Raw genomic sequence first — 13,762 nt, forward strand, 5'->3', positions numbered from 1 at the left:
TCTAAGTAGACAAGAAAGGAATTCACTAAATATTCTCAAGGGTCAAATAAATATTATTTAGTTAAAGCTTAATGTAGACTTGGAATCCATATGTTAATGAATAAGAAAATAACTCGTGATAGTTTGTAAGGGAATTTAAAATTAGATTAATTCAAAATTCTATTGTAAAGCTTCCTTTATTTTCTCCAGGCTCATGTTCATTTTCAATATTCATACAACATACTTGCGCCATTCATCTCCGTCATCTTAGTGTAATCCAGGAGGAAAGTGCTTTCTATACTAGCGTGAACACAAGCAGAAAGCCTCAGTACCAAGACGATGTGAGAATACTACTCAGGATTTGATCCCTAATCTTTTTTGACAAAATATGTCTCTATATTTTTATATACTCTGTAATCTTCTGTACTATGACACAAAAAATAACCACAGTAATACAAAATTATCATCCTTTTCTAAAAATGGAGCAGAAAAGCATAAAAGTAAATATTCAAGAGCTGATTTCCAAGATATTCACAGATCTTTATGACTTAAAAAATTATGCTACTATAGACTTTTATGGGACCCTTAGCAAGTAACCATGTTCATTTCTAGAACGTCTTTTAAAATACTTACAGACACTCTGGAACTGGCTCTTACTCGAGCAACAAACTCTTTCTCTCGCTCAGCAGCCTGCCTCTGGACCTTCTGGAAGTTTGTCAGTGATGTTGTGAACTCTCCCACTAAGCGATCCTTCTGTATTTTCCTTTGACGCTAGAGGAAAGAGAAGAAAACGCCAACTAGAATCTAGCTGTGAAGTTCAACTGAATTTGCGGTAGTTGGCTCTTTATTTAACCCTGAAGTTTTCACTTACTCCCCAATTACAGGACCTTACAGATTAACTCTCAATAACATTCTGATAGTATGTCAAATACTGTGCATATTTAACTTGAGGCAAAAGACCCATTATGCTGGATTTCTCACCTCAGGTTTTCATGCTGCTAAAAACTAGCTCATTATTTTGAGGCTATTTTAAAGTAATTCTTTTTCAGGCAAATAAAGCCTTATACTTTTAGCAAAGTAATAACTTCCATTAAATAAGCAGGGAAATAAATATGTGCCCCCAGGACACCTCACATCTTGAATGAGCCTGCATGTTCCACGCAGTCAGCCCCGGAAGGCCAGGAAATAATTACTCAGGAAGCATTTTCTGAGAACTTACTTAATTATGGGTCAGGGCAAATGCATGGAAATAATTTTTGCTTTATTGAACCACAGGATACTACCTGAGCAATTAAATATAGTTTTGTGTTCTGTGAACTAATCTCAAACAGAATTATTTTTGATTTCCTTTCTAGCATAATTTCCTTTCTAGCGTAACAGTTCAAAGATCCTACAATGCATTGGGTTTTTTTCACATTCAATACATCAACAATGTGTCTTAAAGCTTGATACCTGTTCACTGGGGGTGGTGGGCAGAGATCCAAACTCTTTAATGTACTTATCTGTTTCTTTGGCAAGCTGGTTAGTATACTGCTGCTTCTGTTGCCTAAAGTGAGAAAACACGCATTACAGCCAAAGGACTAATATACTTCTTTAAGCTACAACTCTGCCTTTTGAATCAACACTGACAAACAGTTGTACAAAAATTGCCTTTTCATAAACTGGCTCTCAACTTTCTCTATCAAAAAAAATTTCATATCCTATTCTTTGATAAATATTGAGCAAATATTACATGTCAGGTTATTCACTCACACAGGGTAGGTGAGCTTAGAGAAATCAATTCAACGGCCATTTAGAAACACAGATGACTCGAATCAGAGGGAAGCTGAAGGAGAGACTGTTAGATGTCTGATCCTTTATGTTTGAGATACTGGGGATGTGGAAGCCCTTTATCTGCATCTCACACCTGGAAGGTCGGGTGAGTAAGAAAAGATTTGTTACCTTAGACTTTGCCCAGTTCCCAGATCTAGTTATATCTGGCCTCTCTTATTTCTCTATGTGAACATGTATATGCTCTAGATACTTAAAAAAAGTGGGGGGGGGGGGTGTGCAGGCACGCTGGCTCACACCTGTCATCCCAACACTTTGAGAGGCCGAGGCAGGCGGATCACTTGAGGCCAGGAATGTGAGACCTGCCTGGCCAACATGGCGAAACCCCATCTCTACCAAAAATAACAAAAATTAGGTAGGTGTGGTGGTGCATGCCTGTGATCCCAGCTACTTGGGAGGCTGAGGCAGGAGAATCACTTGAACATGGGAGGTGGAGGATGTAATGAGCTGAGATTGCACCACTGCACTCCAGCCTGAGCAACAGAGGAAAACTCTTGTCTCAAAAAATAAAAATAAAAATAAAAAGGAAAGAGGCAATATTGGTACAAATTTACTATTATTTAAGTTTATGCTGGAAAAAATAATAGCATTTCCTTGTAAAGGGAAAGAACACAATAAATAAAAGAAGTAAATTATAGTCATCCCTCAGTATCTGCAGGGGATTGGTTCCAGGACCCCTGTGGATACCAAAATCCGTTGATGCTCAAGTCCCTGATATAAAAAGGTATAGCATTTGCATATAATCTATGCATATCCTCCCATATCTCTAAATCATCTCTAGATTACTTATAATACCCAATACAATAATGTAAATGCTATGTAAATAGTTGCTATATTTTATAGTTGTTTTGTTTTTTTATTATTGTATTTTTTTTCTTGAATATTTTTGACCTGCAGTTGGTTGAATCTGGGGATATATAATCTATGGATACAGAGTGCTGACTACATATCCGTATTTTATCTAGCTAGCTTATAAATTGAAAAGATTTCCAATTTAAAAACATGACACCAAAAAAAGCTCATATTAATTGTGATGTTTTACAAATTACAACATCAGTACGTCTTATATATTTCATCTCATTTTAAATAGGTCTGATCACACTTACGGTCCTTTAAAATAATGAGATATTGTATAAGAATATGCTTAAGAATAGGGATCTGTATTTGACTGACAAAGGGTAATTAAAATCTATTTCTATCTCTATTTACCAAATACCCTAACTTTAATGCATTTTTGTAAATCTTTGGAAATCATAATATAGTCAAAGTTTTAAAAAGAAGACCTGAGGCCGGACATGGTGGCTCATGCCTGTAATCACAGCACTCTGGGAGGTTGAGGTGGGTGAATTGTCTGAACCCAGAATTGAAGACCAGTCCAGGCAACATGGCAAAACACCATCTCTACAAAAAATACAAAAATTAGCCAAGCATGGTGGATGTGCCTGTATTCCCAGCTACACAGGAGGCTGAGGTGGGAGAATCGATTGAGCCTAGGCGGTCCAGGCTGCAGTGAACTGTGATCATGTCACTGCACTCCAGCCTGGGTGACAGCATGAGATCCTGTCTCAAAAAAAAAAAAAAAAAAAAATCCTTAGTGACTACAGATATATATTCAGAATCTTCACTATTAACTCTATCAAAATATTAGAACTATTATGAATTATGTACTTCTATTCCATTTTACTTTAGTTTAATGAATTGTGGTTTATTATTTAGATTTGGAGCATTTTTACCATTCTGACACTTACCCACTGTGGAAAAATAAAATATAAATTAGAGATAATTGTAAGTCCTTCAAATTGTACTTCCTAAAAATATGAATTCCTATTACCTATCTTTTAATATCGTCCTCTTTGCAGTTTTCCCTCTATAGTTAATGTTGTTTAGAAGTACTGCTTACTAGATATATGTGACTTGAAATTTATAGCTGTAACAGTACTGAAATAAAATTTAAGAGTTAAGTTCTAAATGACACTGAGCAACTCATTAAACCCATAAGAGACATGAACAAAATGGAAACAGTTCTTTTGGTCTATTTCTCTTACTCCAATTCTGTAAGGTTTAAATGATAAAATATGTAAAAATACTCTGTAAAATCCATAACATACCACAGACAAAATATTATTGCTATGACTGCTGGTCTAACAGCATATTAATTTACTGGAATATGTACTATATAATTCATTATAACTTTTTTTTAAACGGAAGCTAATGCTCTCTGAAATTCAAGGATGCAGGTATAAACTTGTGGGGAGACAGCTCACGTAGCTGGTTATGTATTGGATCTAAACCAAATAAAACTCTGGTGACTGCAGGGGTTTTTAGCTATGGAAAGTAAATCACATAAATTGAGATACTACAGTATAATTTTTCAACAGCTGTCAAAAACAACCTACCTAAAAACTGTAAGAAATGCAACTAAAGAAATTATGCTTTGATAGGGTAAGCCTATCAAGGAATTTTTTTTTTTTTTTTTTTTAAGACAGAGTCTTGCTCAGTCGCCCAGGCTGAAGTGTGGTGGTGTGATCTCGGCTCACTGCAACCTCCGCCTCCCGGGTTCAAGAGATTCACCTGCCTCAGCCTCCTGAGTAGCTGGGACTACAGAAGCCCGCCACCACGCCTGGCTAATTTTTGTATTTTCAGTAGAGATGGGGTTTCACCATATTGGCCAGGCTGGTCTCGAACTCCTGAACTTGTGATCCGCCCACCTCAGCCTTCCAGATCTTTAATATAAAAACACCTGCCTACTCCAGACCGGGAAAAATCTACACAAAAGCTTGGTACAAATGTATGGATAAGGTAGCAGAAAAACTCCATTGTTTTTCTATTTTTTCCTCCAATAAACATAATACTACATACTGTAAAAGCAACAGAATAATAGCAATAGAGTTCTTTCTTTCTCTTTTATTTATTTAACTAGATACTTACAGCTGTTGCCTCAATTCAGGTGAATCTTGAGGTGTTCCAAGTTGATTCAGAGTTCTTTGTATTTCCGCAGCTATTATAATAGAAAATTCATGTATTAATTGTCACAAAAGTTAAGGTAACAGAAACAAAGAGTTAAAAATTAATATGTACAAGCAATTGGGCAGTTGAAAAGAGACAGAAAAACAAAGATGAAAATAGAAAATATTAACTGGAAAAAAGAATAACTAAATGGTTTACTTAAATCTAATCAGTAACAAAAATTTTCAAGAGGAAATTGTGTGGGAATGTTAACTTGTGAAAATGCACTTATGACCCAAAAATACCATCTTCTTCCTCATCCCATCAGGATATTAAGTAAATACAAGGGCACACAGACTTTAACACTACTAGCATAAAAATTGTGAGGAAAATAAGTAACAATTACATATTTCATTAGAATATAATATAAATAAGTTATTGTTAATAAATGAGAGAGGAATAGAATTAGAAAAAATCATTTTTCAATTATCCATGTAATAACTGATTTCAGCAAGATCATCAAAAAATGCTAAAATCACAGGACATTCACACAACTTAAATTACCACCACACAGATGACATTAATTTTAAAAGATATAACTTTATCATACATAAATCTGTTGTCTGAAAACAAATGACCAAATTTAGCAGTGAGAATGGAAAAAACTGACATTATGAACCTTGTGGCATGCTGCAGTGAGAAAGTCACAATATGATCTACGGATTTTTCTTGCCAAAATATTTAACATGAATCTAATCACAAAAAGAAATTAGACCAGCCTAGACTGTGGGACAATCTACGAGATAACTTGCCTGGGCATTTAAAGACTCGTTCTGGCCTTGCTACTGAGCCCTGGATAGGGTAGACAATGAATGGTACAAGGTAACCAAGTGACTCTAGCTGTTCACCATGAATTGTATCTTGTTGGTACAGCCTTTCTACATTTTGCTCTATGTATGTCAGTCAGCCTATCTCTCACCCCAACTCCTGAAGCACTTGTTCAGTGAAATAATAAACCAGCAAAGGTTGTCAGAACAAAAGCCACATATAGACTCAACAATATGGATTTCCCGTTACTCAGACTGACATGATCATGGGTACTGCCATACACCAATTTGCAGCAATAGCAATCTCATGTTATACTCTATTAAATTATTTTTGTTTGATTTTTTGTATTAATTTTTTCATTCATCCTTTGGACTTCCCAGATGCACATCCATACGCTCTACAGAGATGATTTTACACCCATTTTATTTTCTACGGCTAATTGTCTTTACGAACACTTTCAATAACGTGCTAATTTAAAAATAAAAAGCAAACTAGTGATGTGCTATTGTTGAGGGTTGACCCAACTAGCTGCTCCTTCTGTCTTGGAGGAGGCAGAATTTTATATTCACTTCAATGGTATTACTCTGGGTTCTGTTATGCATCCTCTAAGCACCCACTGTGCCCCCTGCGGCCCGTCCCCACTCCCCCCACCCCATGCTTCTACCAGACTCCTAATCCACCTATTAGTCACAGTCAAGGTGTTCCACACACCGATGCTTCTGATCAAGAAAGTACAGAGAAAAAAAATTAACGGTGTTCCAAGGACAATGGGATTCACTGCTCTGCCATGTATTCTGTTATCTAGAAGCTGCTGGACTTCTAGAATGTTTACCGCCTACTGAGACTCAATCCTGGCACCACCTGGGAGACAAGCATCTTGGGAAACTGAAGTGCTGTCCTATAGGATCTTTATGGTCTCAAAGAACCACCACTCCAGGGTGCTGTTTCACCTACAGCCAGAAAGAAACTTGGATTTGGGAAGTAACAGGTCGAAGTAAAGTGCAGTATTTCACAATTACACCTAATTATCCATTTGTACAATTTTTTCCATCTCTCAAGGTGACTTAGAGACAATATCCAAGTTAAGAAAACAATCACGTTTTCAAGACTACAACTGGTCATTTAGGGCCAAGGCAGTATGTTGATTGAGGTAATTATTAAGCGGAAGTTGGGGTATGCTCATACACAAGTAAAAGGGAGATGAACTGGAGGGGGCCTGATAATACTGGCATCTTCAATCATAAAAGTGAGTACCACATAGCCTGTGAGCAGGAGCAACAAGGACCCAGGGCTGAAAATCTGGGTTATCTCAAACAGCTGAGGTGCTGAAAGAAGGCAAGAGGAAAGTAGGGTGGTTATTATAACAGGAAAACAGTAATACAAACTGCAGCCTGTGATCAGCTGTAGAGTGGTAACTTAGCACCTGCCAATATTCTTTTTCTTGCTCTGCAATGTATATATTTAGATATATTAACTGTTCGTCTCCTTCCCTATTTCCTCCACTGTTATATATAGAATGTACCATTTGTGGTTACTCTGAGACACTGTTCCACAGGCTAAGGAATACTGCTGTTCAGTTTTGCTGAAAGAGGAGGAGCACACAGGAAATCACCCCCTAAATTTGGCATTGGCTACAGGAACTGAATAGACCTCAGTTTTATCCCTTCTGTGGAAATGTGAAAGGAGTTCTTGTTGTATGAGGGACAGCAGCAGTGCATCACGCAGGAGCTTTTGTTTTTAAGCTTAGGTATAAAAAAAGGTAGTGTGTTCACTGTAGAAATCAAAAGGGACAAATTATAGTGAAATTTATTTTGGGCCACCTAATACCCAAAACTACTATTACATTGGGATCTTTCTGGTTATAATATTATGACCACTGAGAAGTAGCACCACAGAGCCAATCTTTGGAGGGGGAAAAAAACTGGTTGCTAAAGCAACAAAACTGTTTTAAGATTCTTTGAACATTGCTTACCTTCATTATAATACAGATGATTAATAATAAAAGTATTAGTCGCTATCACTAACAATCTAGTTATAATCAAAAGCTACATTTATTCTGTGCTTTTGGTTTTGTAGATTTAGGTTTTATAGATACTGAAATTTCTTAAAAATCAAAGGCTCTGGCTAACAACCTCCTTGTCACTCTGAAACAATTTTTTAAGATAATACAATGTCTCATAAAATGAAGCCTCTCAGAAAACAACCATTATGTTATTGCCTAAGAGAATGCATTTAACTAATGAGAGCTTCTCATGAATAGAAATGGAAGACAAGGCCCCCTACACTTATGCAGCATACAATCTAGAAAAGGACAAAAAAAAAAAAAAAGTACAAACACCATATAAACTCAAAGAGGGAGCAGCAGCAACAAATGCTATAACAATGTTTCAAACAATGACCTATAGTATGTGTGTTCTATTGGAGGACAATCCAAAAAGCTGTATGAAGGTGGCATTTGTAATGGTTTGAAGGGTAAGAAATAGGACATTTCAGTTTGGAGATTCAAACCTCTAATATCATACTCAGACATACACTGAAATGATCAGAATACCTATTAGTCACCCTAACTAGAAGGCAAACTTCTTGAAGGCAAGGCCTAAGTTTTATTCATTTTGGTATTTCCAGAATTTATCATATTGTTGACCCTCAATGAATAGTTTTATGAGTGAACCATAAAAAGAATACTGGAAAGATCAAAACTTACGTAAGAAATAATACATATTTCTAAAACATACAGCATAAATAAATGGAGAGTTAAGAAAGGTAGTTATGCCCATTTATTATTCATTCACTGATTCACTCGACAAACATTTACTGGGCATCTACTACGTACCAGGCACAGTGGGAGTGCTTTCGAACATCAACATTAATTTGGTTGTATTCCTTTAAATTCAGCAGGTCTACACTTGAGGATCAATTAAAGGCATCATCTGATCAGGTGATAAAGGGCTTACAGGAACATAAATCTGAAACTACTAAATCAAATTTGGAAGAAATATTATATGGTATTAGTTCAATCCTATTTTATAAACACAGAAGTTGAGAACCAGACAGAATAACTAACTTGTTCCAAAAACTATAGCTATTTAGTAGAAGAGTTAGGGTTAGAATGTAGATTTCAAAAAATGTAGAATGTAGGTCTTCAAAAAACTTTTTTCAATGTGCTAAAAGGACTGAAAGTAAAAGATGTTAAAACACATTATTTCATAATCCAGGTGTGTGACAGTTGACAAAGCAAACAAAGAAAAAATAAGTGTGTCTAGATTGAAGAAGTAATTTGAAGGAGTTGAATTGAGATGTTAGATGTTTCCAGCAGTGCTCAAAGTAAGTTTAGGTCTGGCAGTGGATCACAAGGATCCTTCTTCCCAGCTGAAAGTGATCAAGGAAGAAATGCCTGCTCTTTCTCCGGGTTTTATGAACTGCCAAGATTCCAGAGACTTCATTTCATATACTACTAGCATTACCCTCCTACACCAGGGTCAACAAATTATGGCCCGTAGAGCCTGAAACCTGGGTTTGCACAGACTTCCAAGCGAAGAACTGTTGCTACAGTTTTAAAGGGTTAACAAAAAAAAGAAAAAAAAAAAAAGAAAATGAAAGAAAGTCTAAAAGAATCTGCCCTTTACAGGGAAAGTTGGCCAGTCCTTGTCCTCAGTTATTAAAAATTACTAAAACCTTGTATCTAAAAACTCAACTTGGCATGTTATTTGAATGTACTGTCATCCTTCACTATCGCTAGAGGATTGGTTCCATGCCTCCCTCCATCCACCTCCCACAGGTAACAACATCTGCAGATGCTCAAGTTTCTAATATAAAATGGCATAGTATTTGCATATAACCTATGCACATCCTCCTGGAAATCATCGCTACACTACTTACTATACCTAATATAAAATAAATGCTATGTAAATTGTTATAGTGTACTGTGTTTTATTTTTAAAATTTTTCTGAATATTTTTGTTCCATGGTTGGTTGAATCCATGCAGAACCCATGGAAAAGGAGGGCCTACTGCAGTCACTGCATTAAGTCTATCTAGTAAAATATTTAACAATGTTACAAAATTTCCATTGAACATGCATGTACACTGAGTTGAATTTCTTTGATTCTCAGAATATGCTATTCACCCATCATAGGTGCTGACTTGAGTACCTCATTTTCATCTGCTGCTCTTATACTAATTTAGAAACAAAACACTTTTTCATTGTTTTGGATGAGCATTTTTATAGCATATTTGCTGCAAAAATATTGTTAGCACTCCATCATTTTATTACTCTCTGGTTTTTGGCTGTCTCCTAAGTTCTTCCTCTTCTACAAGGTATGGATAGTAGGATATGTGGTCCACAGGATCTTCTGCCACACCCCAATTGACCATGTTCAAAAATGCTTGAGAAAAATAAGCTTAGAGAAAGGGAGATAAAGAGGTTTCTAGTCAGATGACAAGCAGTATGGTAATCTGGAAAAATAAATAATCCTCTTACTTTCTCCCAAGTCCAGTCTGTAGGATTTCACTTCATTATCTAGCCTTAGGTGCTATGAATTTATAGGACAGTCATCTTCTATTTTGATTGGCATAGGTCCAATTAAAGAAAAAAACTCATGAAACAAGCCGCAGTTTTTCCAACCATAAAAAGAATTATGTAAGCATAAACAGTTTCTTGAAGAAAAGTTCATCTAATGCATACAAGTAGGATTAAATCAACATGTGTCTCTACGAGAATACAAAGAAAAAATTATTTTTGCATTGTCTACAATTTTGAACTATCTGTACCACTACTCACTTCCACAGACGTGACTTCAAAGAGTATTTTACATTTTTCATAACAGAAAAAGAATACCATTTCCTATACATCTGAAAAAGATGCACTACTGGGTCATCAAAAACAAAACAGTGTCCCATTTCTGGCTCCTCTTCTACAGCAGTGAAGACCCATTCTGTTCCACATGGGTCTGCTGCCATCTAGTGGATTATTTAAGAAAAAAAGCTTTACAGTAAAGAATAGTTTGTCCTAAAATTGTAGGCTGAATTTGGTATCAGGGGCTATTAATACATAATGCTACCACCTGTCAGAGTTCACCAGCGAATGGATGCTGTCTGGCAAATGAGACCGGCCAGGCTGCGGCGGCATGGCAAATCAACCTAACACACACACAGAGTACCTTCAAAGAACTGTCTCCAAATAACTAAGAATAGCTATCTTCTCTTTTAGCAGAAAACATGTTTTCAACGTAAAATAACCAACTTGTAACAGCCAAACATAGAAAAAATAATAATGGTTAGTAAAATCCCTGGACAGGTGATTTTGAGATTCCAACACAGACTCAGCCACATCACACTGAGGAAGTACAATTGAAGGCTGACCAGCAAGCAGAGTTGGAGCCAGACAGCCTGATTTGGAAACCTTATCTCACTTCTTCCTGGCTGCTGACCCTGGGCAATTTACCTGATGTCTCCAAGCTATAATTGCTTCAACAGTGAGAAAGCACCTATTTCTCAGCTGTCATAAACTTTAAGCGAGAACAATATAGGTAGGCACCGTGTACTGGATATAGTAAGCGCTCAACAGAGTCTGTTGTTCTCTTGAAGGTCAGAAATGAATAATGAGTATTCTTATTAACTTTTTTTATTAAAATGCCACTTTATTGAGGTACAACTGACAAAGTGCATATATATAAACTACAGTTTTACAAGTTTGGACATATGTGCACATCTGTAAAACCATCATCACACTTAAGACAGTTATTAGATTCTTCACCCTTAAAAGTTTCCTTGTTGTAGTTTAAAATTTCCCCCGTCCTGCGTATCTCTGTTCCTTCCTCCCTCCATCACCAAGCAATCACTAATATGCTTTCTGTTGCTTTATGTATTTTGCATTTTCTAAAGTTTTATACAAATGTAATCACAGAGTATTTACTCTTTTTTGAAAAAGGATGGTGTCTGGCTTAAGTTAGCCTAATTATTTTATGATTCATCCATGCTGTGTATATCAATAGTGCATTCCTTTTATTGCTGAGTATTCCACTGTATGATACAACACTATTTATTGATGGACATTTGTGTTGTTTCCCATTTTTGTCCATTACAAATAAAGCTCCTATGAGTATCTGTCTACAAGTCTTTATATGCGCATATATTTAATTTTTGTGTGTGGATAAATAGAAGTAGAATGGCTGGATAGTATGATAGGTGTTAAATTTAGCTTTCTTAAAACAGTCAAACTATTTTACAAAGTGGTGCCATTTTACACTTCCAACAGCAGTGTATGAAAGCTTCTGTTCCTCTACATCTTCTCCAGCACTTGGTATGCTCAGTCTTTTAAATTTTGCCAAATAGGTTAATAGTGGTATCTGTGCTTTTAATTTGTATTTTCCTAATAACTAATGATGTTGAACATCTTTTTATGTGCTATTTGTCATCTGTATATCTTCTTTGTTGAAGTGTCTGTTCAAATAACAATACTGTCTTCTGATCCATGATCAAGGTATATCTTCCCAATTGTATAGGCTTTCTTTAATTTCAGCAATATTTTGTACTGTTCAGTGTTCAAGTGTTTCACTTATATTGCCTTCTAAGTATTTCATAATGTTTGATGTTATTGTAAATGCCAGCTTTTTACATTTCAAATTTTTATTTTGATTGCTCATTGCCAGTGTAGAGAAATACAATTTATTTTTGTACATTGATCATATACTTACTAAATTGACTTTTTTATTCTAGTAGGCTTTTTTTAAAATTGTAGATTCCATCAGATTTTCTACATAGACATTTATGTCTGTGAATACAAGTGGTTTTAATTCTTTTTTTCCTAATGTGAAGACCTTTTATTTGTTTATATTATCCATCTGCACTAGATGGATCCTCTAGTACAATTCTGAATAGAAATGGTGAGGGCAGACATCCCTGTCTTGTTCCCGATCTTATAAAGGAAAGCATTCTGTCTTTCACCATTAAGTGTGACACTCTGTAAGTTTTCATAGATGATCTTTTGTCAGGTTAAAAAGCTCACTCCTACTCCTAGTTTACTGAGAATTTTTGCTGGGAATGGAAGTAGAATTTGTCAAATGCTTTTTCTGCATCTATTGAGATGATAATATAGGTTTTCTTTTTAAGTTTGTTAATATAATGAACAATATTTATTGCTCTTTCAGTATTAAACCAACCCTGAATTCCTGGGACATACTCCACTTGTTATATCCTTTTAAAATATTGGTGATTTGATTAGTTAAATTTTGTTTAAATTTTTTGCATTTATGTCATGAGATGAAATGGATGTGTAGTGTTTTATTCTGGGTTTTTTTTTTTTTTTTTTTTTTTTTTGGAGACAGAGTCTTGCTCTGGCATGCCCAGCCTGGAGTGCAGTGGCGTGACCTCAGCTCACTGCAACCTCCCGCTGCCAGTTCAAGCGATTCTCCTGCCTTAGTCTCCCAAGTAGCTGGGATTACAGGTGCCCGCCACCATGCCCAGCTAATTTTTTGTACTTTTAGTAGAGACAGAGTTTCACCATATTGGCCAGGCTTGTCTTGAACTCCCAACATCAGGTGATTCGCCAGCCTCAGCCTCCCAAAGTGCTGGGATTACAGGCATGAACCACTGCACCCAGCCTAGTGTTCTCTTCTTTTACTGTCTTTATCTGGTTTCAATATAAGGATTATGCTGACCTGCTAAAACAAATTCTTCAATTTTTTGGAACAGTTTGTGTACAATTAGTTAAATATTTGATAGATTACACTAGTGAAGATATTTGAGTCTGGTTCTTTGTGAGGAGGTTTTAAGTTGTAATTTCAATTTCTTGATATAGAGCTAGGCAGGTTACTGACTTCTTTTTGAGTCAACTTTGATAATTTGTGTCTATCAAGGAATTTATCCATTTCATCTAAGATGTCAACTTTATTGTCATAAAGTTGTTTATAATACTCTCTTAATTGCAGCCATAAAAAAAAACGAGTTCATGTCCTTTGCAGGGATATGGATGAAGCTGGAAACCATCACTTTCAGCAAACTAACAGAGGAACAGAAAAGCAAACACTGCATGTTCTCACTCATAAGTGGGAGTTGAACAATGAGAACACATGAACACAGGGAGGGGAACATGTGTCGGGGGATGGGGGGTGGGGAAGGAGAGCATTAGGACAAATACCTAATGCATGTGGGACTTAAAACCTAGATGACGGGTTAGTAGG

At 36.1% G+C, this 13,762-nt stretch overlaps 1 protein-coding gene across 2 annotated transcripts in view; it reads right to left on the reverse strand.

Moving 5' to 3' along the window:
* Positions 1 to 13,762, reverse strand: part of STX7 (syntaxin 7) — a 52,429-nt gene that overhangs the window by 13,116 nt on the left and 25,551 nt on the right. For both annotated transcript variants that reach the window (XM_054491473.2, XM_063666607.1), the window contains exons 3-5: positions 4,738 to 4,807; positions 1,432 to 1,525; positions 613 to 750 (exon numbers count right to left, since the gene is read on the reverse strand). In XM_054491473.2, the coding sequence (XP_054347448.1) occupies positions 613 to 750; positions 1,432 to 1,525; positions 4,738 to 4,807 (302 nt within the window). The remainder of the gene's footprint in view (positions 1 to 612; positions 751 to 1,431; positions 1,526 to 4,737; positions 4,808 to 13,762) is intronic.

Source organism: Pongo pygmaeus, chromosome 5 (assembly GCF_028885625.2).
Source record: "Pongo pygmaeus isolate AG05252 chromosome 5, NHGRI_mPonPyg2-v2.0_pri, whole genome shotgun sequence".
NCBI lineage: Eukaryota > Metazoa > Chordata > Mammalia > Primates > Hominidae > Pongo > Pongo pygmaeus.